Source organism: Marmota flaviventris, chromosome X (assembly GCF_047511675.1).
Source record: "Marmota flaviventris isolate mMarFla1 chromosome X, mMarFla1.hap1, whole genome shotgun sequence".
Lineage (NCBI taxonomy): Eukaryota > Metazoa > Chordata > Mammalia > Rodentia > Sciuridae > Marmota > Marmota flaviventris.
In genome coordinates, this window is record NC_092518.1 from 42,240,665 (window position 1) to 42,264,359 (window position 23,695).

The 23,695-nt window shown below is 44.4% G+C and overlaps 1 protein-coding gene across 1 annotated transcript; it reads left to right on the forward strand.

The window, feature by feature from the left end:
• Positions 1-6,059: 6,059 nt before the first annotated feature.
• On the forward strand, positions 6,060-23,013 carry Gpkow (G-patch domain and KOW motifs). Its single transcript, XM_027952309.3, has 12 exons — positions 6,060-6,107; positions 12,270-12,637; positions 13,278-13,432; positions 13,533-13,657; positions 17,449-17,558; positions 19,012-19,225; positions 19,912-20,044; positions 20,993-21,119; positions 21,326-21,449; positions 21,544-21,613; positions 22,486-22,571; positions 22,660-23,013. Exons 2-12 carry the CDS (start codon positions 12,465-12,467, stop codon positions 22,792-22,794), a joined length of 1,452 nt encoding a protein of 483 aa, XP_027808110.1. The 5' UTR covers positions 6,060-6,107; positions 12,270-12,464; the 3' UTR covers positions 22,795-23,013.
• Positions 23,014-23,695: the final 682 nt, after the last annotated feature.

Genomic DNA, 23,695 nt, shown 5'->3' on the forward strand with positions numbered 1-23,695 from the left:
AGGACTGTATATAGCCCCACCTTATAATCTCATTTAACCTAATTACCTCTTAAAGACCCTGTCTCTAGATACTGTCGCATTGGTGATTAGAGTTTTTATTATTATTAAAAGGGAATTTGTTAGATTGTCTTACATGATCATTGTGGATAGTCCCACAATGGTGTTCAACAGGCTAGAGACCTGGAGGAACCAGTAACTGCACAGTTCAAGAATTCGGAGCTTCAGAACAAAAGGAACCAAACAATGATGCATTTCCACTCAGGTACTTAAGGCCTGGAAACTCTCTGGAGAGTCACCATTAAGAGTACAGTTTGGGGGCTAGGGTTGTAGCTCAGAGGTAGAGCACTCACCTAGCAAGTGTGAGGCCCTGTGTTCGATCCTTAGCACCACATAAAAATAAATACATAAAATAAAGGTATTGTGTCCGACTACAAAGAAAAAATAAATATTAAAAAAAGAGTACAGTTTGGGAGTTGGGGGCTGTAGCTCAGTGGTAAAGCAGCTGCCTCACATGTGTGAGGCCCTGGGTTCGATCCTCAGCACCACATTAAAAAAAAAAAAAAAAGATACTGTGGGTTTATCTACAACTAGAAAAAATATTTTTTTAAAAAGAGTACAATTTGGCAGAGTGAGTCTGATGTCTTCAGGCAATCAAGCAGCAATCAAAGCACCCACTCTAGAAGAACTGAGCATGCATCTGCTTCTGCTTCTACTTTTTTTTGAGGGGATGGGGATACTGGGGATTGAACTCAGAGGCACTCAACCACTGAGCCACATCCACAGCCCTATTATGTATTTTATTTAGAGACAGGGTCTCACTGAGTTGCTTAGTGTCTCGCTTTTGCTGAGGCTGGTTTTGAACTTTCAATCCTCTGGTCTCAACATCCCAAACCACTGCGATTACAAGCGTGTGTCATTGCACCTGGCTGGTTAGGTCTTTAATGTGAATTTATCAGGGGAAGGGGGCACACAATTCAGTCCATAACATTTGTTAGTGGTCCAAAACTGGAAACAACTCAAATGCCTATCAGTAGGTAAATGATCAACACACTGGTATATTTGTATAATGGACTACAACTCAGCAATAAAAAGAAATGAACAATTTGGATGGATCTCAAAATAATTATGCTATAGGCTGTGAGTGTAACTCAGTGGCAGAGCACATATTAAGTGAGGCCTTGAGATCAATCCCCAGCACTACAAATTTTTCCTCAAAATAATCATGAGCCAAGTGCAGTGGCCCACAACTGTAGTCCCAGCTACATCAGAGGCTGAGAGGAGGATCACAATTAGGAGAACACCCTGGGAAAGTTATAGAGACACTGTCTCAAAATTAAAAATAAAAAGGGCTATTGATATATTTAAGTGGGAGAGCCCCCTGGGTTCAATCCCCATTACCTCCAAAATAAATAAACAGCTGGCACGGTGGTGCACATCTGTAATCCCAGTGGCTCGGGAGAAAGAGGCAGGAGGATCAGAAGTTCAAAGCCAGCATCAGCAAACTAGTGGAGCCACTGTCTCAAAATAAAATATATGTATGATGTAGGATTCTTTATTGTTTTTTCCCCCTCTACTTGAAATTAAACCTAAGGATATTTTATCACAGCTATATCTCTTTTTCATTTTGAGAGAAGGTCTTGCTAAATTGCTGAAAACCTTGCTAATTTGCTGTGGCTAGCCACAAACTTGTAATCCTCCTGCCTCCATGTCCCAAGTTGCTGGGACTGCATGCATCACCAGTCCCAACTTGTAAGTTTCCATTTATATAAATATCTAGTAACATGTCAACTGATGTATAGTGACAAAGTGGATCAGCAGTTACCTGAAGAGGGAGTCAGGGGCAGGAAGGAGTAATTAGAAAGAGGCAAGGAAAAATGCTTGGTAGGGATGGTTACGTTCTCAATCCTGGTGATACTGGTAGTTTCACAGATGTAAACATTACATTCAAAACCTATCAAATTTTATGTCAATGGGGCTGGGGTTGTGGTTCAGCAGTTGAGCGCTCGCCTAGCATGTGCAAGGCCTTGGGTTTGATCCTCAGCACCACATAAAAATAAAATAAAGGTATTGTGTCCAACTACAACTAAGAAAATAAGTAAATATTTTTTTAAAATTTTATGTCAGTTACCCCTCAGTCCACTATTAGAAAGGTTTGATTAATAAATTAGGGACTGGGGTTGTAGCACAGTGGTAGAGCATTTGCCTAGCATGTGTAAAGCACTGGGTTCAATCCTCAGTACCATATATAAAATAAAATTTAAATTCTTTAAAACAATAAATTAATAAATTGTGTGGGACCATGAAAGATGTTGATTTAGATTCATAAATAAAGTGAGACTTAAAGCGGGTAATTGCTTTATTATATTCATGAATGGATGAAGCTGAGCGGGGCATTGGTTCAAACTCACAAGAATTAAGGGAGCTTGGCCTTTCCTAGTGTGATTGTAATCAATATTAATTAAAGATAAGCATCAGCACTGCTACCACACAGCTTAGCTGGGCACAATGCAGGTCACTTGGAAGCTTATTACTAATTCCATTGGCAATCATACCACACACAACTCATCACCCCCATTTTCCAATGGGGTACATTTGGGCTCCAGATGTATTTCAGCTGAACCCCTTACCCTCTCAGCAGCCTCAGTGACTGACACAAGCACCACTCCTCAGCCCCAGGCCTTATCCCTGCCCCCAGAATTGTGGTCCTGTTGTCATTGGCTTCTCAGTTCATCCCTACCCAGTGTCCTGAAACTCCAGCCCTTGTAATTCATCCCTGGGAACATTCTTATACCCTCCATTGCTCCACAAACCCCCAAGTCTGAGTATCTTCCAGTCTGGAAGAAGTTTTCCAACCCCATCCAGTTGGCAAGCTCCCTCACCTGGGTGTTTGAAGCTTCCCTTCACAGTCCACATGTCCCCAGCCCTTGGGCAACACCCCCACATCCAAGACTCTCCCATCCATGGAGCTACAAAACCTCAAGCTCCTTTTCTCCAGTCTGTAAGCACCCTGCTCCCCACCCGCAAGTTCCTGAAAGTCCAAACCCCAAGAGGGAAGCTGCCCTGTTCACCTCTTGGAGCTGAAAGTCTCAACAAAAAGTGGGCAAAGGGGCTGGGGTTGTGGCTCAATGGTAGAGTTCTTTCCTAGCATGTGTGAGGCGCTGGGTTCAATTCTCAGCACCACATATAAATAAATATCTCAGAACAGTATAGGGGATCCAACATGGTCTCAGTCAGCCAAGATCAGGTCTGATATGGGGGGCAGGGTATTGCAGGAGGAATGAAAGAAGAGATTGTTTATCCCGTTTCACCTGACAACACTTGGAACTTACATGTCAGGATACTAGAATCCATGACAGCCACTGACCAAGTCAGGGTAAGCTCCCAGAGAACAGCATTATTGGCTAGCTATGGTATAATGCACAGGTCTCTGAGCCTCTCAGACTCTTAGTTTCTTCTTCAAAAGGATGGTCACAAGCCCTATCTCACTGCAACTCCATTCCTCCTCCTGCTACTGTCAAACTGTGCCCAATGGCTCCCACATTGGGGCCTATAACCCTAGACACAACTTTTCAAACTTGGGAGGGGCCTCATTCTTCCACTGACAATGACTGGTCTCCCATCCCACCCCAGTGCCATTCAGGGATTCCTCAGTTCTAGGCTACCATCTCTTCTTTAATCTCCAGGGTACCTGTTCATCTCAGTTTTTGAATTTTCCAAACCCATGATGCTCCAGGTCCCAAAACCTTGTGTGGCCCCCAAAGCTCAAAGGGCAACCCTTATCCCTATCATATACTTCCATTTCCCCAGTAGAAACCACCTTATGCAAACTTTAAATAGAAATTTAATGAAAACTTACTATGTGCAAATTTATGTGTGTGGTTGCAGAATTTACTCATAAACTTGAGCTGTTCTGTGTCCTGGTTTTAGTTGTCTTAGTTCACTATACCCTAACTTTTTGTGGACCTCAACTTCTACTTCCTGTGCCTAGAATAACAGCATCTCCTGTGTGGAAAAGGGAGCTTAGTCTAGGGTCCTCAGTTAACAGGAAAAGTACCTGAAGTGAAAAAGGCCAGGGGCTCCTAATCACTCCCACAGCCAGGCCTCTTGCCTGCAGCCAGGTAGGTCATTGCACAGGTTGGGGCAACAAGCATGGCACTGGCTGACGTGTGTCAAGGACTAGATAGATCACCAGGTGAGCTCTCCCAGTGCTCCAAAGGCATCACAGGCAACTGTGCATCCATCGAATTAATACTGGTCATGGAGCCAGGTGCAGGGGGCGCCAGGGACCCTAAGGGGAGCAGAGGAGGTACTTAGGTGAGGTGAGGGAGGAGACTTATACCCTGCCACCCAAGCCCCACCTATCTGCTCCTCACCTTTTCCATCCTGGGGTGATAAACTAAGTATTTCTGGCTCCTAACAGCAGAGGCAGGGGCCTGGATCCAGAGACAGTGGCTGGGCTACAGGGCCTTGTATTCACCCTGGCCCTGCCCCTTCCACACACCCGAGCAAGGAGGCGGTGCCTAACACCCAGCTGGTAGGAAGGAGAATGTCAGGAGTCTCTGGAAGATACAGCCCAAAGACATCTACTTGTGGATGCTGGGAGCTTGGGTACTGCAGTGTCTGTAGTGAATTGGTGGGTAGAAATGGGAGTCCCTGGGGACATCATGGTGGGTAGAAATGGGAGTCCCTGGGGACATGATGTTATGGTCTGAGCTTAATCAATATAGATTATAAATTATAGATTATAGGTTATGAAATATTAATAAATAGGAAAAAATATTATGTGTTAATTGTTATAGAATAAATAATGGTATGCTGCTCTGGTTATAAGTTAGAAGAAGTAATCATGTAACTATAAGACATAAGATTTAGGTTGTTAGAAATAAGATATAGAACAGTGCAAGGTGATAAATATAAGTTAATATAGTTAATAGTTACAGATAAGTATAGGTTAATGGAACAATAGTTAGATACAAGTTATAGCTATAAGCAAATATAGCCATAGTGACTCCATTTTTATAACTCCCGTGTGAAACTGCTTTATAAGCTTTTTCTAAGATATCAAAATATTGGGGCTGGGGATGTGGCTCAAGTGGTAGCGCGCGCTCACCTGGCATGCCTGCGACCAGGGTTCGATCCTCAGCACCACATACAAACAAAGATGTTTTTTCCACCGAAATGCGCTCGAACCCAGGATGTGGTTGTCTGTTTTTGCTCTGCTAATTGCTTTCTCAGCCTTGTATCAGGCTTGCTTGCCTGCACCTACATTTTCGAGGATGTGGGTTTTCCCCTTATAAACCCTATAGAACTTGAACCCAGTACTGTTCCTGGCAGAGACAATTGGGATCCTGAAGGGAGAAGTTGCCAGATGGCTAAATAAAAACTCTCCAATTTGGACAAAATTGGATTGGGATGGACTAACACTGTTTTCTGAGCGATGGGTCCATAACTATATGGAGGGGTCACCTAGAGGTACAGGGGTCATGTGGGGTAAATGGGCCTCCGAGGGATCTCTGGGGAGTAGCAGGGTCTGCTTAGGAGATGTGGAGGGGAAATCTGGTGTCCCAGGGCTGTGTGTGGGTGTTTTCTTTCGGGATCCCTGAGAGAAGCAGGATCCCTAGAGACTTGGAAGGAGAAGTTTGGCATCTAGATTATTTAGGGGAGAGTCAAGGAGCTCCTGAGAAATTATTGTGGTGTTCCGAGAGGTCCAGGACCACTGCAGCCAAATGGCTACCTGCAGGGACATGGTCGGGGCAAGGCGGGGATCCAGTGGCATGCCCGCGATGGTCGGGGGTCGCGAAAGAGGAGGGGGACAGTGACAACTTTTGGAACAATGCAGGGAGTGGCCAGGAGTCTCCGGGTAGGTTGCCGAGCATTTTTAGGTCTCCGGATGTCTGGAATCATGGGTATTCTCGGAGGCTCGGGTGTGCACTGACCTGTCTCTCTTCTGCGCAGGCCGCGGCCTTCCTCTGCAGGCGGGCCCCGGCGCCCGGCGGCTGCTGGCGCGGCTGGACGCGCGCCCCCTGGCGGCCCGAGCTGCTGCAGACGTGTGGGCGCTGGTACGCAGGGCGGGCGACACTTTGTGCCTGCGCCCCAAGCCAAGGAGGGTAGGTGACAGGGGTCGGGGAGGGGCGGGGGCCTCGGTGGGGGGATTGTACTGGATTGGGATGGGCTGTGTTCCGAGGTGACAGGCCAGGGAATTGTTAATTATGGGCCCAGGTGGGACCAAGATGTGTGATTCGGTCGGGCAGGGCTCGGAGAGCTCTTGGAGGGAGCAGGGCCCTGGGGTTATTGTAGCATATTCCTTTAGGGTAATTGAGATAGGCGATCGCTAGACGATTCTTTGAGGGTGATGGTGTGAGTGGTCATTCTGATTGAGATTGGGTTGTGGACAATTTGGGGGGCTCCATACTCTCCCTATCAAGTCATGTTTATGACTTTGTTATTACATTGCAGATGTGAATAAATTAAGGATTTTGAAATGAGGAGATATTGGGAGGTTATTTCTGGGGAGTGGATTCTGGAGGATGCTGGGGGCGGGCAACTCGTTGGAGGGCTGGACTGGAATGCTAGTCCCGGGGTGGAGGCTCTGAGTGCTTGGAGGTGCTGCCTGAAGTGTGAGGAATGGGACGGAGTTTGGAGGCTAATTAGAGGGCGGGGCCTGGGATGCTCAAGAGCCCAGTGGTAGAGTAGCAGCTTCCAGGGGGTGTTCCGGGTGTTAGGGCTGCATTTTATTATCATCAGACAGTAAGGTCTGGAGGATTATTCAAATAGTTGGCCTAGGATTATTTGCCAAGAAGGCAGAACCTTGCTGTGTGGGATGTCACACTCCTGTAATCCCAGTGACTTGGGAGAATCCCAAATTCGAAGCCAGACCCTCAAGCAATTTAATGAGACCCCTTCTCACAATTAAAAATAAAATAATGACTGGGGATGAGGCTCAGTGGTAATGCGCCTCCAAGTTCAACAATCAGTACTGAAAAAGCGGAGGGGGTGCTCAGTGGTAGCGCTTCACGGAGTTTAATCACAGATACCTAAAAATAAGTAAATAAAAAAATAAATAAAATAAAACACAAGGCGGAGCCTTGAGCATTATCTAGGGCGCGGTGCTGAAATAGTTAAATTGAGGACAATACCCAGGGTGTGAGTTCAAAAGAGTAGAATGTTAATTTAGGGGGCGGGGCCTCGGTAGTTTCTATGGCAAATCCTCTCCCCATCATTTTCTCTGTCTCTTTCATTTCGCAGCCATTATAATATATGACTCTAAAGCCAATATTATGGATAGTGGCTTGCTCTAAGATCCCTTTGCCTCCCCAGCAGATGTTCTAACTTGGTAAATACTAATACTAATAAGGTGTGAATACCTGGGTCAGTTTGGGGGTGCTCTGAACAATCCATGGCTGGAGAGTACCTTAAAGAACCTTGGATTCAGGAGGATTATTGTGATAGAGGAGGAAGGGTGTTGAAGAAGGTCAGTGGTAGGGTCAGGCTGGGAATCCAGCACAAGGCCTGAGTCGTTGTCTAGAACCGGTAGACTCCTAACTCTCAGGCAATCTGGTTCAAATGTGACTCTGGTGGTACCTGTTTCCTAACTTTTTGTGTATCATTTTCTCTTTCTGTGAAAATCCTTAGCTACCCGGACATAAAAATACTACATTCATATTTTATGAGTCAGAACTGTGTAGCCAGATATATGCCTCTAATCCCAGAGGCTTGGGAGGCTGAGGCAGGAGAATCTCAAATTCAAAGCCAGCCTCAGCAATATAGCGAGGCTCTAAACAATTTAATAAGACACAGTCTCTAAATTTAAAAAAAAAAGAAGAAGAAGAAGAAAAAGAAGAAGAGCTGAGGTGCTCAGTGGTTAAGGGCCCCTAGGTTCAATCCCTCGTACCCAAAAATAAATAAATAAGAACCATGCAGACTATATTTTCCTGTACCTACTTTTTCTTTCTTTGTTTTGAGGCAATGGGGATCCAGCGTAGGGGATTGTGCACACTATGTAAGCATTCTGCCACTGAGCTAAACCCACAACCGAAAATGTCATTGGCAACCATTCACTCTATCACTGAGCTACAGACCTAGCCCCTGTGACTGTGGATTTTCTTTCTTTCAAGTCCTCTTTACCACTGTGCTACACCCCCAGCCCTTTTTACTTTATTCTTCTTCTTCTTCTTTTTTTTTTTTTTAATTTCAAGCAGAGTGTCACTAAATTGCTTATGGCTTTGCTACACCACCAGCAATTTATTTATTTATTTTGATACCAGGAATTAAATCCCAGGAGCTCTTAACCACTTTTAAGATATCCTGAGCCCTTTTTGTTTATTTGTTTTGTTTTTGGTGCTGGGGATCAAACCCAGGGCCTTGTGCATGAAAGGCAAGCACTCTACCAACTGAACTATATCCACAGCTCCCATCCTGAGCCCTTTTTAAGAATATTTTATTTAGAGACAGGGCCTCATTGCAATATAAATTTAGCATATTTTGTCCCCCTTAAAAAACTCTAACCTTGGGCTGGGGATGTGGCTCAAGCAGTAGCGCGCTCGCCTGGTATGCGTGCGGCCCAGGTTCGATCCTCAGCACCACATACAAGCAAAAAAATGTTGTGTCGGGGCTGGGGATGTGGCTCAAGCGGTAGCGCGCTCGCCTGGCATGCGTGCGGCCCAGGTTCGATCCTCGATCCTCAGCACCACATACAAACAAAGATGATGTGTCCGCCGAGAACTTAAATAAATAAATATTAAAAAAAAAAATAAAGGAGACTGCTATCAGGTTCTGTTTAAAAAAAAAAAAATGTTGTGTCTGCCGAAAACTAAAAAATGAAAAAATATTTTAAAAAACTCTAACCTTTAACATTCACTCTCCCTATTTTTCTCTACCCCTCAGTCCTATAATATTACTAACATATTATCTCTATGGATTTGTTACTTCACATTTCCTAAAAATTAAATTAAACAAGGACAATGTTTTTGAGGTTCTACATTGTTATATGTGCCAGTACCTCATTCTTTGCCAAAATGTATTCCATTGTATGGAAATACCACATTTTTACTGTATTCATTGGTAGATATTTTTGATTGTTTCAAGTTCTTGGCTATTATGAATAACAGTGCTCTGATGGTGTTCTGAATATCTGTGTACAATTTTTAGTGCATTTTTTTAAGATACTGGAGATTAATCCCAGGGATGTTCTACCTCTGAGCTATGCCCCTGGGCCTGTTTTTTTTTTTTTTTTTTTTAAGAAAGGTCTCACTAAGTTTCTGAGGCTGCAGGGATGACTGGCATGTGCCACTGTGCCTGGCTTTTCTACCTTTTTTAAGGTGGACATCCTAGTGGGTTTGTGAATTTATATGTCATTGTAATAGATTTTCATTTTCTGAATAGATAATTAGGTTTTTATGTGCTTTAGATAAACATGATTTGATGGGCAGAGTATGGAGCCCCCCAAATTTGTCCACAACCCAATCTCAAGAACCTGTGAACGTTACCTTGTATAGCAAAATATACATTGCAGATGTGACTAAATTAAGGATTTTGAAATGAGGAGATTATTCTGGGAGGCAATATTATCAAAGAGGTCCTTAAATATGAAAGAGGGCTGAGAGTATAGCACAGTGGTGCAATGCCCTAAGTTCAATCCTCAGCACCACAAAAAGGAGAAAAGAAAATGGGTTCAGGAGGATCAGAGAAGGGAATTTGACAACAGAATCAGGAGTGAGAGATAAATTTTGAAGATGCTAATGAACTGCTTTTTAAATTTTTTTTTAATTTTTATTTTTTTAAGTTTTAGATGACACAATACCTTTATTTTACTTGTTTATTTTTATGTGGTGTCTGTGATCGAACCCCATGCTTCATGCATGCTAGGCAAGTGCTCTACCACTGAGCCACAACTCCAGCCCCTAATGCACTGGTTTTTAAGACAGAGGAAGGGGCCAGAAGTCAAGGAATTTAGGCAGCAGGTAGAATTGGAAAAGGCAAGAAAATTGATTGACCCCTAGAACCTGCAGAAGGAATGCAGCCATGCTGACATCTTGATTTTAGCCTGATGAAATTTCTGCCCTACAGAACTGTAAGATAATATATTTGTTTAAATCAGTAAGTATGGGGGTCATTTGATGAATCATTATTAGAAAACTAATACAGATTTTAAGCATTTTTCATTGTGCTTAAAGGGCATCCATATATTTTCTCTGGAGAAATGCATGTTCAGATTCTTAATCAAATTTTCAGAAGGTTCAGCCTTGAGCATAAGTGTAAGAGATGACTTAGCTTTTAACCAGATTCTCTTCATTTCCGCCCCCCCCACCTTGCTGTTGAGTTTCTATCTAGTCTGTGTGTATTGATATTACATGCTTCTGTTAACCTCCACTAATTTTTAAAACATTTAAGAAATTTAACTGATATAATAATTGTACATTTATGGAGCACAGTGTATTATTTCGATACATGTACACAAAGTGTAACGGTGCCAACTTTACAGATCAAGATAAGAAGCATACCCAACACCTGAATATTTGTTGTTTCTTTGTGTTGAGGACATTCAAAATCCTCTGTCCTCCACTGATTTTTTTTTTCTAAAAAAACAAAACAAAACAAAAAAAAACACTGAGCCATTTCCCCAGCCCTTTTTATTTTTTTAAAAGTTTTGAGACAGGGACTCACTAGGTTGTTTACAGTCTCTCTAAATTGTTGAAGCTGGCTTCAAATCTGTGATGGTTGTCTCATTCTCTCTAGCTGCCGGGATTACAGGTATGTGCCACCACACCCAGCTAAATGATTGTTCTTTTTAAAAGAATATTCACTGGTTATGGTTAGTTTACTGGTAAAAATGTCTAAGTTCTTCATGCAACTATTCTAGGAGTGCTTCTCTTTTTTAATTTCTTCTTCTTCCTCCTTTTTTTAAAAAAAATTTTGGACATGAGGATTGACTCCAGGAGTGCTTAACCACTGAGCCACATCCCCAGCTGTTTTTTTAAAAATACTTATTTCATTTATTTATTTATATGCAGTGCTGAGACTTGAACCCAGTGCCTACACATTTGAGGCCAGCACTCTACCACTGAGCCCCCAGCTGTTTTTAGTTTTTATTTTGAGACAAGATCTTGCTAGATTGCTAAAGCTGGCTTTGAACTTGCAATCATCCTACCTCAACTTCCCTAGCTGCTGGGATTAAAGGTGTGCCCTGCCACAGCTGGGATTAAAGGTGTGCCCTGCCACACCTGGCTCCCTGCCCTCTCTTTCTCCATATATACATATATATATGTACACACACACATATATAAATATATAACTTATTATTCTATACAAATGCTGTTCACTGAGGTTTGGGTTTCTTGTGTGTTTTGAGTTTTTGTCTTTGTTTTGCTGGGCTGGATTTGCCTAGGGCCTTGCCCATGATAGGAAAGTGCTCTACCACTAAGCTACATCTCCAGCCCAACCCTGATTTTTTTCTTCTTTTTTTATTCAGTACTGGGAATTGAACCCAAGGTGCTTTACTACTGAGCTACATTCTCAGACTTTATTTTTTCATTTTTGAGACAGATTTTGAGACACATTTTTGCCCAGATTGGCCTCAAGTTTGTGACAGGCCTCAAGAGTGCTGTCCCAGGCAGTGAAGGAACTCATTGAGGGTGAGTGACCTTCCCCCTTTGCCCTGCGCCAGTGAAGGAAGAGGTGAGGAAGGTGGAAGGATAGGGTGGTCTCCTGCCTCCAGATTACCTGGAATTCCAGACCTGGGCTATCGTGCCCAGCTTTTTTGTTTTGTTTTGCTGCGCTAGAGAACCCAACAACCCAGGGCCTTGAGCATTTGTTTCTTTTAGTATGGGGGATTGAACCCAGGGGTGCTTAACCAATGAGCCACATATTTAGAGAGAGTGTGAGAGAAAGAATTTTAATATTTATTTTTTAGTTTTCGGCGGACACAACATCTTTGTTTGTATGTGGTGCTAAGGCTCTAACCCGGGCCACACGCATGCCAGGCGAGCACGCTACCGCTTGAGCCACATCCCAGCCCGGATCTTTTTTTTTTTTTTTTTTTTTTTGAGACAAGGTCTCACTAAATTGCTGAGGCGGGTCTGGAACTTGCAGACTGCGCCCGATCTGAGATTGTTTATTAATGATTTATTTCCTCTATACTTCCTATATCAATAGGGCACAGTAATGCGCACCCAATAGTAAATACTTGTCAAACACATGAAAAGAATCAATACCTGGGAAGGATAAATTGATATTCCATCAGGACTACTTTCATAAAGACAATTTCCTTATAGGTTAGGCTCGGCTTGCTCCTGAGAAGCTTAAGAGAGCGACGATTGCTTCCCACGGCCCGTAGTCGGCCTTCGCCTGACGAAGCCGCAATGTTTTATGGGAAAGGTAGTTCTAATACTCATCGGCCAGCCGCTAGCGAATTTAATCGAAACTAAACTTCCCAGCAAGCATTGCGCCAACCTGGGAACCCGGGCAAGATGGCGGACGCAGAAGATGATGCTTTGCCGCCAGCTGCAGGTTCAACTGCTCCAATTTCATTCGGCTTCACTCGCACGTCCACCCGGAGGCGTCTTGTGGACCCGAAAGACGGCGAGAGGTCGGCCCCAGAGAAGGATTTCTTGAAGACGGTGGAAGACAGGGAACTGCAGAGGTGAATCGCGTCTTTGAACCCGTGGGAATCGGTGCAGTGGGCGCAAGCGGGAGGGTGGAATCTAAGTTACAGTGACCTTGAAATCCTGAGTAAATTAATGGAGGCGAGAAGGGGGTGTTTGTAGGAGAGGTAGGAAAATTGGGCTTGATGGCTGTGGGAATTGAGATGATACATTATCAGGAGGGAGAATTTTAGAACTTGGGGACACTGCGGTATGGGCGTTCTGAGAAAGGGAAAGGAGGGGAACATAACAGGGTACTTAGTGACTCAACTGAAATATTGGGGCCTCTCTCCAATTTGGAGAATGGGATGGAGCCGCAGATGCAAGTTAAGGGAGGCCATCTTCAGCTTAGTTAGTAAAGGAGACTCCAAAGTGCCTGAGACCTCCAGAAAAGAATCAGTGAGAATCTAGGAATAATTCCTGGAAGACACTGATATTTAAGAGTTGGGAGAACTGTGGGAGAGAATCCAATCAATGCATTGTCAGAGACATAACCGGAGAAACAGAAAGCAGAAAGAAGTGCGTGGTCCATAGGGCTGGGAGTGAGTTTGACTCTTGTATTTCCATGAATGAGGAGTGTGACTCACAACTCACCAATAATACTACTCTCCCAATCTCACTCCTCTGTGTCCACACCAGTGTGAAGCCCTCAGAAGCCCCCAAAGAGCTGGTCATCCCATTGATCCAGAATGGCTATCGCAGGCAGCCACTGGCCCAGATGACTGGGCCATCCACAGATACTGAGGCCTTGATGGATGGAGTGCTGTCCCAGGCAGTGAAGGAACTCATTGAGGGTGAGTGACCTTCCCCCTTTGCCCTGCATCAGTGAAGGAAGAGGTGAGGAAGGTGGAAGGATAGGGTGGGATCTCATTGCTCCCTCCCATTCTTCCTTAGAATCCAAGAAGTCTCTGGAGGAGAGAGAGAATGCGGGTGTCGACCCCACGCTCGCTATCCCCATGATCCAGAAAGGATGCACCCCCAACAGGAAAGGGGAAGACAGCGAACCCCAGGCTGAGACAGTGAGCTGCCCCTTGCCCCTCTTCCTGACAGCCTCTCTGCTGAGTCTGCCAGGCTTGCCACCCCATACATAGCATAGGAAATCTGTGTGTGTCCCAGAAGACTTCTGCCCATCCTTTCCTCCTTCCATTCTTTTTGGAAGCATAAATGAATAGATAACTGGGGGGTGAAAAAATTACTTGCATTCTGGGATTATCTGAATAAGATGGAGATGAAAGGGCATAAGAAATGTAAAGGCCATAAGGGCACACACTGCCTGGAGTGATTTTTGTGTTTGATTTTTCTCTCTCTCTATTTTCTTTTCTTTCTTTCTCTTTTTTTTTTTTTTTTTTTTTGGCCTGGAGTGTTTGAGAAAAACCAAGCAGATCAATGTGGCTAGAGTGGGATGTGTGACAGTAGATGAAGGCAGAGGGGTTTAGACCAAGCAGGGCCTTAGCCAGGGTGAGGACTTTGGGTTTTACTCTAAGTGAGATGAAAGCCATGGGCAGGCCCTGAGCAGGAAAGGGTTGTGACTTGTAATTTGACAGGATCCCTCTGGCTGCTTTGAATAGAACAGACTAGTAAGTGAAGGTGGAAGCAAGGGAAACAATAGTCCATGATAGAGATTATGAGGATGCCATCAGAATGGAGAGAGGGAGCCCTAGAAAGATAGATAGGGTTTAGTGAGAGACAGAAGAACCCAGGGAGTACTTTTTATTGAACCCTGAGGTGCTCTACCACTGAGCCACATCTCCAGCCCTTTTTTTATGTTTTATGTAGAGACAGGGTCTCACTGAGTTGATTAGGGCCTTGCTAAGTTGCTGAAGCTGATCTTGAGTTTGTGACCCTCCTGCTTCAGCCTCCTGAGCTGCTGGGATTACAGGAATGGGCCACCGTGCCCAGCCCAGGGAGTAACTCTTAATGGAATCAACAGCACAAGCAATGGCACAGTGAGAGGAAATAAGTATGGTGTGTGTTCACCAGTGAGGCAACTTCTGGTGCCTCTGGAGCAATTGTAATGGATTAAAAGAGTGACAGTGGGAGGTGACAACAGGAGACATGAGAGGTGTGTCCATGGAAATAACCAAAGTCTGTCTTTCGTACCCATGGATCCCACTTTTTTTTTTTTTTTGGTGTGGGGGATTGAACACAGGGGAGCTTTACCACTGAGCTATGTCCCCACTCCTTTTATTTTATTTTATTTTTTGAGACAGGGTCTAACTAAGTTGCTGAAGCTGGCCTTGAGGTTGTGATCCTCCTGCTTCAGCCTCCCAAGTCACTGGGATTATAGGCATACACCACTGTATGTGGCATGGACCCAACTTTCCATCTCTTCATTCATAAGTGTTTTGCAATGATTCTTGGTGCCTATTCCTACAGCTTCAAACCACCCTTTCTTTCAGTTGAACTATTCTCATTAGCCTTTAGATGTGCCTTGATTTATTTAATGTTTTTTTTTAAAAAAGAATCTCACTATTTCATTTCACTTCTTTTCTTTTTTTCATGCAGAGGATAGAATCCAGGGTGTTGCGCATGCTAAGCAAGTGCTCTACTACTGATCTATGTCCCCAACCCTCACTTCACTCTTTTTTCTGTTCCAGCTTTGGCTTCATTTCTCTAAAGCCTCCTCCCAAAACTGTCTATGTCTCAATTGATCACAGTTCCATACATCTTTCATCTCAGCTTAAAAATCTTGATGTAGCCTGTGGCACATGTCTGTAACAGGATTATAACTTAGGAGGCTGAGGCAGGAGGGGTGCAAGTTCAAGGCCAGTCCCAGCAATTAAGTGAGGCTGTCAATAATTTCATGAGGCTCCGTCTCAAAATAAAAATTAAAAAGGGCTGCGGATGTAGCTCAGTAATAAAGTGCCCCTGCAGTCAATTCCTAACAAAAAAGCAAACATAAAAAAATTCTTGACCTTGCTAGGAGTTGTGGTACCTACCTGTAATCCTAGTAACTCTGGAGGCTGTGGCCTGAGGATCACATATTTGAGGAAAGCCTCAGCAACTTAGGAAGACCCTGTCTCAAAATTAAAAGATAAAACAGGCAAGGGATGTAGCTCCATGGTAAAGTGCCCCTGGCTTTAATCCCCAGAACAAAACACATAATTAATAAAATGAATAAAAAGTAAAAAAGACTGGGGATGTAGGTCATTGGTAAAGCACCTCTGAGTTCAATCCCTAGTACCAAAATAATCAATCTTGGGAGTCATCCTTAATTCCCCTCTTTATTTCATACTCCATATACAGTCTTTCAGTTCAACCCCACCATTTCCCTTTTCAAAGTACATCTAGAATTGACCATTTCTCACCATCACCACTAACAACATGCTGGGCTGAGTCACCAGAATCTCTCATCTGGACTATTGTGGTTTCCCTCTTGTGGTTTCCACCTGACTGGAGACTCTCTGGCTCCTGCTCAGTTCTCTTCATTAATCTCTTAACCATCTCTTTTCTGGCTCTACATTTGTTTCAATCACATTGTGTTTCATGATATTTATCACACATACCAAATCTTGCCCTGCCTCAGGGCCTACACTCTTAACTGTTCTCTCTGCTTGGAACACTTCCTTCTCATATCCTCATGGCTCTTCCCATCTCTGCTTAAATGCCACCATAGTGGGACTCCCTCTCTGTTTCTCTGCATCCCCTTAACCTGCCTTTGTTTGTTTGTTGTTGGAGACTGCATCTTGCTATGTTGCCCAGGCTGGCCACAAAACTTCTGAACTCATGTGATCCTTGAGTTCACTCAGCAGCTGAAACAAAAGGCACATATCACTGTGCCCAGCACTACTTTAATTTTTCTTTGTAAAACTCACCATCTAATAATAAGCCAGGATAATTGACACAGGTCTATAATTCCAGTGACTCAGGAAGCTGAGGCCGGAAGATTGCAAGTTCAAGGCCAGCTTTAGCAAGTTAGTGAGACTCTGCCTCAAAAAATAGAGCTGGAGATGTGGCGATGTGGCTTAGTGGTAAAATACTCCTAGGTTCAATCCCCAGTACCTCCCCCCCCCAAATTATTATTACCTAATGTATCATGCTTTCTGGATTTGATTTATTGTATGTCTTGACAACTAGAACATAAGTCCCACAAAAGCAGAGATTTTTTTTCTGTTTTTTTTCACTGCTTCCTCTCAGCACTTGCCAAGAAGATTAGTACTTGCCACAGAATAGGTGTTTTGCAAATATTTGTTGAAGGACTGAAACAGAGGAGGAGTAAAGTGAGAGGAAATAAAAATTCTGCCCTGATGCCAGGTGTGGTGGCACGTGCCTGTAATCCCAGCGGCCCAGGAGGCTGAGGCAGGAGGATTGCAAGTTCAAAGCCAGCCTTAGCAATTTAGTGAGGCATGAAGTAACTCAGCAAGACCCTGTCTCTCAATAAAATATAAAAAAGAGCTAGGGGGCTGGGGCTGGGACTCAGCGGTAGAGCACTTGCCTGGCATGCATGAGGCACTGGGTTCAATCCTCAGTACCACATAAAAATAAAATAAAGGTATTGTGTCCACCTACAACTAAAAAATATGTGTTAAAAAATACAGAAAAGGGCTGGGGATGTGACTCAGTGGTTGAGTGGCTCTGGGTTCAATTCCCAGTACAAAAAAAAAAACAGAGCTAGGGATGTGGCTCAGTGGTTAAGTGCACCTGGCTTCAATCCCTGGTACAAAACAAAACAAAAAAAACCTCTGCCCTGAGATAACTGGTCAAGAGCTAGAAGCATAGAGGGTCACCCAGTGGATGACAGCAAGTACATTTCCAGCAGATGGCCCTCCATAAGCAAAGCCTGATATCCTTCCTTTGTCTGAATATACAGGTGCCAGAGGAAGCTGATTATGATGCAGTCCCTGTCGAGGCCTATGGGCTGGCCATGCTGCGGGGCATGGGCTGGAAACCTGGTGAGGGCATCGGCCGAACTTTCAATCAGTGAGTTATGGAGTAGGGGGGAGGGGATTGATGGATGGACTGTGAACAAGATCCCCAAAGTTTCTGCCAATCCAGAACTATCCAGACAGTGAAAGAGGATACATTATCACTCTAACTAGTTCTAAGTAGCCCCTTCTACTCTTTCAGTTTCCTATTTCCCTTTAAAACTCCACAAGTAGATCCTAATTATGTAAAATTCACTTCTGAGGATCAGTTTCCTCATCTGAAAAGTGGGGTAATATAGTACTGACTTTACAAGTCTGGTTTTTGTTTGTTTGTTTGTTTGTGATATTGGGGATTGAACCCAGGGCCTTGTGCATGCAAGGCAAGCACTCTACCAACTGAACTATATCCACAGCCCCACAAGTCCATTTTGAGAGTTAGATGAAATTATATTCATAAAGCATGTACAGTGGGCCATGGCCCACAGTAAGCATAGACTAAATATTTGATACTATCACGCATATTTATAATCCCTTCTTTGTAATTGCAAATTCCAAAGAATCCTGAAAACCAAACATTTTTTTTTTTTCCATAAACCCCCATTTGGCAGCCAAATGACTGGAATTAGTGTTGAACATTTGATAAGCCTATTTCCCCTGCTTGGTATTCATATTCTTATGATTCTTCTGTAGAACTATTAGTGTATTTGGTTACAAGGACCTGGCTTAGACCTCACTATAAATATTAGGTAATAGATAGTGTATGCACTGTGTTATTAGGTTGAACCAAATAAAAATGCCTTTTGAGTGCTAGGGGTGTATTTCAGTGATACAGCATGTGCTTAACATGTGTGAGGCACTGAATTCAATCCCTAGCACCACAAAAAAGAAAAAAAGAATTGCTATTTTTATTTGTCAAAAAATTCCTAGGTCCTGTAATACACATTAACTTTTAAAAAATAAAAGTTATTTTAAAAACCTGAAAAGAATTCCTAAAGCTGGGGGTGTAGCTCAGTAGTAGAGCACTTTCCTGGCATGCATGAGGCACTGGGATCAATCTCTAGTATCAGTAAATAAAAACAAATAAAGATAAGACCGGGCGGCGCTGGCATACACCTGTAATCCCAGCAGCTTGGGAGGCTGAGACAGGAGGATCATGAGTTCAAAAGCAGCCTCAGCAAAAGGGAGGCACTAAGCAACTCGATGAGACCCTGTCTCTAAATGAAATAGAAAATAGGACTGGGGATGTGGTTCAGTGGTTAAGTGCCCCTGAATTCAATCCCTGGTACCCAATAAATAAATAAATAAAGATAAGGGCTGAGGATATAGCTTAGGATTAGAGCACTTGCCTAGCATGTGCAAGACCGTGGTACCACAAAAACTCCAGTCCTAATGTGAGGTTGGAAATGATATTGTTGATAATATTGATGGCATGGGTTTGGATGATGGGGTGTAGAATGAGGCACTAAAGACTACTGCATCTTTCCACAACCCTGTATTCCTTTCTACAGAGTAGTGAAGCCCCGTGTCAATTCACTGAGGCCCAAGGGGTTAGGGCTGGGTGCAAACTTGACTGAGGCCCAGGCCTTGGCCTCCACTGGCTCTGACACCCTACTGAGGCCAGATGGGGAGCAAGAAAAAGATAAGGAAGACCAGCCTCAAGGGCTCGTGCCTGGAGGAGCAGTGATGGTTCTTTCTGGCCCTCACCGAGGCCTCTATGGAAAGGTAAGTAACCAAGATATCCCTGGAGCTCAAGCAGGGAAGATGGATTTGAAGGCCAAAGGGAGGAAGAATTAGGTTTGGTGCTGGAAGCAGTGGTGCCCGCCTGTAATCACATCAGCTCGGGAGGCAGAAGGCAGGAGGATCACGAGTTCAAAGCCAGTCTCAGCAATTTAGCAAGGCCCTAAGCAACTTAGTGAGACCCTATCTCTAAATAAAAAATATTAAAAAGGGCCTTGGGATATGGCCCTGTGGTTATGTGCCTGACCAAAAATAAATAAATAATTGGGTTTGGAGTAGAAAGGCTCAGAGTCGTAGTCTTTCAGGCCTGCTTGACCCACTGCCTCACTAGGTAACTCAGGACCATTTGATGGGTTTTTATGAGTCTTAGTTCCTAGCCAAAGAAAAGAGAAATGTCAAATGCCACAGGGTACTTGAGGATTAAATGCTTAAAGAATATTTGAGCTGAACAGTCTGCTGAGACAGACAGAGGAACTGGTCCCAGTTCTTAGGGATCATAGGTTAGTAGAAGAGACAGAGGAACCAGACCTGTTCTCAGCCCTCATAGGTCATAGCCTGGTGGGAGAGACACACAGGACTCAAGCCTATTGGAAGTAAGGGGTGGACAACTTGGTCCTAGGTGGATGGGGTCCATTTAACCCCTCTCTGACTTCTCTCTCCCCTGACTCTAGGTGGAAGGCCTAGATCCTGACAATGTGCGGGCCATGGTCCGTCTAGCTGTGGGCAGCCGCATGGTGACTGTTAGTGAGTACTGTCTGCGACCTGTTTCCCAGCAAGAGTTTGACAGAAACTCCCTGCATATTGGTGAGTGAGTCAATTTCATAGATGGGGGATTTGGAGGAACACTGGAGGTCAGCAAGGCCTGTCTTGTGGGGTGGGTTTTTGATCTGCAGAGGCCATGGGCAGTGGTCTGCCTGGCTGGTTTTACTTCTGGTCAGAGGTCAGAACATGAAGAGTTTATTCATATTTTTGTTTGTTGGTGCTAGTATCCAGGGCCTCCTACATACTAAGCAGGCATTCTACCACTGAGTGACACCCCAGCCCAGTTTATTCAGTGAGATTGAAGAAAGATTGATCTAGTACCCCTAGGTCTTTGGCCTCTCTTTAAGGGGAAAGAAATGGGTGTGGAAAATAATTCCTACTCTCTGGAGGTCCTTGTCTATCGGGGATGATGTCACTGTCTTTTGCTAGGAAGGGAGACCTACAGTTAGGGTGTAACCAAAAGGAGGCTGGCAGAGTAGTCCAGGTAAAGGCATGACAGTAGGAGGGATTTAGCAGATGGATGATGATAGCTCTCCAGGGTTCTGTAGTGCACACTAGGTGGCTACTTCTGGTGAATACTTGGCATGGGCTGAGTGATTAAGAAAAGCTTCCTGAAGGAGGCCAAAACCGTGCAGCACAAGGGGAAAAGCATTCTTAATAGCCCCGGCAAAGGCACAATGGGGAGAGGGGTGCTTTGGCAGGTGGGAGATGGCCTTAGGGTAAAATGTGGCCTTGGAAAGGGCAGTAAGAGCTGGGTGCAGTGGTTTACATTTATAATCCCAGCTTCTCAAGAGGCTGAGGCAGGAGGATCACAAGTTCAAGACCAGCCTTAGCAACTTAGCAAGACCCTGTCTCAAAAAAAAATGTTTTTTAAAGGATGGGAGATGTAGCTTAGTGGTTAAGCACCCAGAGGTTCATTCCCCACTACCAGCAAAAAAAAAAGTGAGACAGTGAGGTTCTTTCTGGCTTTCCCTTCACCCCCTTGAACAGGCCAGGTGAGCAGAACTTCACTGGGACAACAGAATGGAACAGGCTCATCACGGAAGGCCCTCCAGAATCAAGACCTCCATGTCCGCTGGGAAGACTCAGAGAGGAAGCGGAAACACCCTCCAGACCGGTGAGACTCTGGGCATCTGGGGAGGAGGAAGAAGACAGGGTTGTGGGGAGGCTTGAGCACAGAGAGAGGGCTTCTGGTGCAAGGAGGGTGCAGAGATGTAACTAGCAACAGCAGTATGAGTGGGTTTCACAGCATAGACAAGGGTAAGGTGTCTGGAACATGTGTGTGATAAAGATCTAATGCTGGTGCTGGCCCTCTCTCCACAGGAATGATGGGCCTGCAGCCAAGAATAAGAAAGCAACCCCCATGACCCAGCACTGGTTACACAGGGACCTGCGTGTGCGGTTTGTGGACAAGCTACACAAGGGTGGCCAGTATTACAACACCAAGGTGCAAAGACCACAGATTTAGGAACCCTTCCTTACCCAGGGACTGGGCCCCTTACCTCTCTAAACATCTTTCATTTTCTTCACCCATCTCCTAGATGACAATTGAAGATGTCTTGAGCCCAGACACCTGTGTGTGTCGGACAGATGAAGGCCGAATCCTAGAAGGTGAGTCTGAGCTATGGTAGCTGGGGCATTCACATCCTGGAGGTTGAATGTCTGAGGCCAAGAATCTTGCCCAGGCATGGGATGTGCAAGGTTCTGGGTTCCACCCCTAGCAACACACACACACACACACACACACACACAGCATAGACAAAGGTAGGTTCCAGGGTCTGGGCTGTGGCTAGCAACTTAGTACCAACTGAGCTATATTCCCAACCCCAAAATGAAATTTTTAAATAAGAATTGGTGATGTAGACCTGGGGTTCACCCCTAGTACTAAACAAACAAACATACTGTATATTAATGCTCCTTTTTTTTACGGTTATTTCTTTTTTCTTTTTTGGTACTAGAGATCAAAAACAGAGATTTAAAAATTTTTTTTTAAATTTGTTCCTTTTAGATATATATGACAGTAGAATGTATTTTGATATATTATACATATATGGAGTACAACTTATTCTAATTTTGGATCCCATTCTTGTGGTTGATCATGATGTGGAGTTACACTGGTCGTGTATACATACATGAACATAGGAGAAACCAGAGATACTTTGCCACTGAACTACATCCTCAGCTCTTTCTATATGGTTTTTTTTTTTTTTTTTTTTTTTTTGAGGCTAGCCTTGGACTTGTGATCCCCTGCCTCAGCCTCTGGAGTCACTAGGATTGCAGGCATGCACACTGCACCCAGCCTTTTTACAATTATTTCTATGAATTGCTCCCTAGGCTTCCTCACTTGTTCAGTGGGTTTGGTGGCACCTTATCTGTCAACAGGATGTAAAGTGGCTCTAGGGAATATGTAAAAGGCCCTTCTGGGAGACCTGGCTAGGCTGGCCCTTGCTGCAGGCCTCACTCCCCTCTCCCCCCATTTGCAGGCCTGAGGGAAGACATGCTGGAGACCCTGGTTCCCAAGGTAGAGGGCAACCGTGTGATGGTGGTACTGGGGCCACAGGCTGGAAGAGTAAGTCCCAAAACTGGAAGTGGGATCATTCAAAGGGTGTTCCAGGGTCTGGGCTGGCCTTGCTAACTTCATCTCACACCTGCTCCAGGTGGGACACCTGCTGAGCCGAGACAGAGCAAAGAGCCGGGCTTTGGTGCAACTGCGGAGAGATAAGCAATTAGTAGAGCTTCACTATGATGCTGTCTGCCAATACATGGGCCCAAGTGACTCAGATGAAGACTGACCCATGGGACCACTACCATCCCATAGGCTGTTGCCAGTTTTGTACTGTCTGACAAAGTTGCCTTCAGGAATACAAGAAGATAATTGCTCCATTCTCCCTTGCAGTGCAGTCCTGCAGGGCAGGGACAGGGGAATGGATGAATGGACCAGAAAAGAAACTGGAAACAAACCCAATATTTACCAGAATTGAGTAAATAATAAAAACCATTTTAAATATTTAGTAGATGAAATTATAATTTGGAAGTGAGGTGGGACCCTTGCTGAGGTAGGAACCATTTCATTTCCCAGCCTAACCTCCCTGCTCAGGCTATACTAGACAAGTTAAATGACCCAGATAATCATGAATTCATTCTTAGCATATAGAAATTATGAAGTCCATCCCTGACAGACACTATGGAATCTATAATGCTACATCTCTGAAGAACTTCCTGAGTGCTACAGTTTAGAAGTCAAATGTCCCCCAACAGTCCATGTGTCAAAGGCCTTGTCCTTGGGGTGGCACTATTGGGAGGTGCTCTGGACTTTTAAGAGTTGAGGCCTCGTGGGAAGTCCTTGAATTATTGGGGGCATGCCCTTGTAGGGGATTGTGGGACTCTGGGCTCCCGTTTTCTCACTTTTGTTCTTGGTTCATGAGGTAAGTACTTTTGCTCCACTATATAACCCCCCATGATACGCGCTTTGCCACAGGCCCAATGCAATGAGGCCAGTCAGTTATGGATTGGAACCTTCAAAACTTATAGCCAAAATAAACCTTTCCTTGTAAAAAGTTACTTATCTCAGGTATTTCATCATAGTGGAGATAAACCAACTAATAACACTGAGAACTATAGCAGTGGGTTCTGTTTGACTCACGGTCAAGACAGATTCCCAGAAACTATCCTCAGCAAATTGTGTGTGTGTGT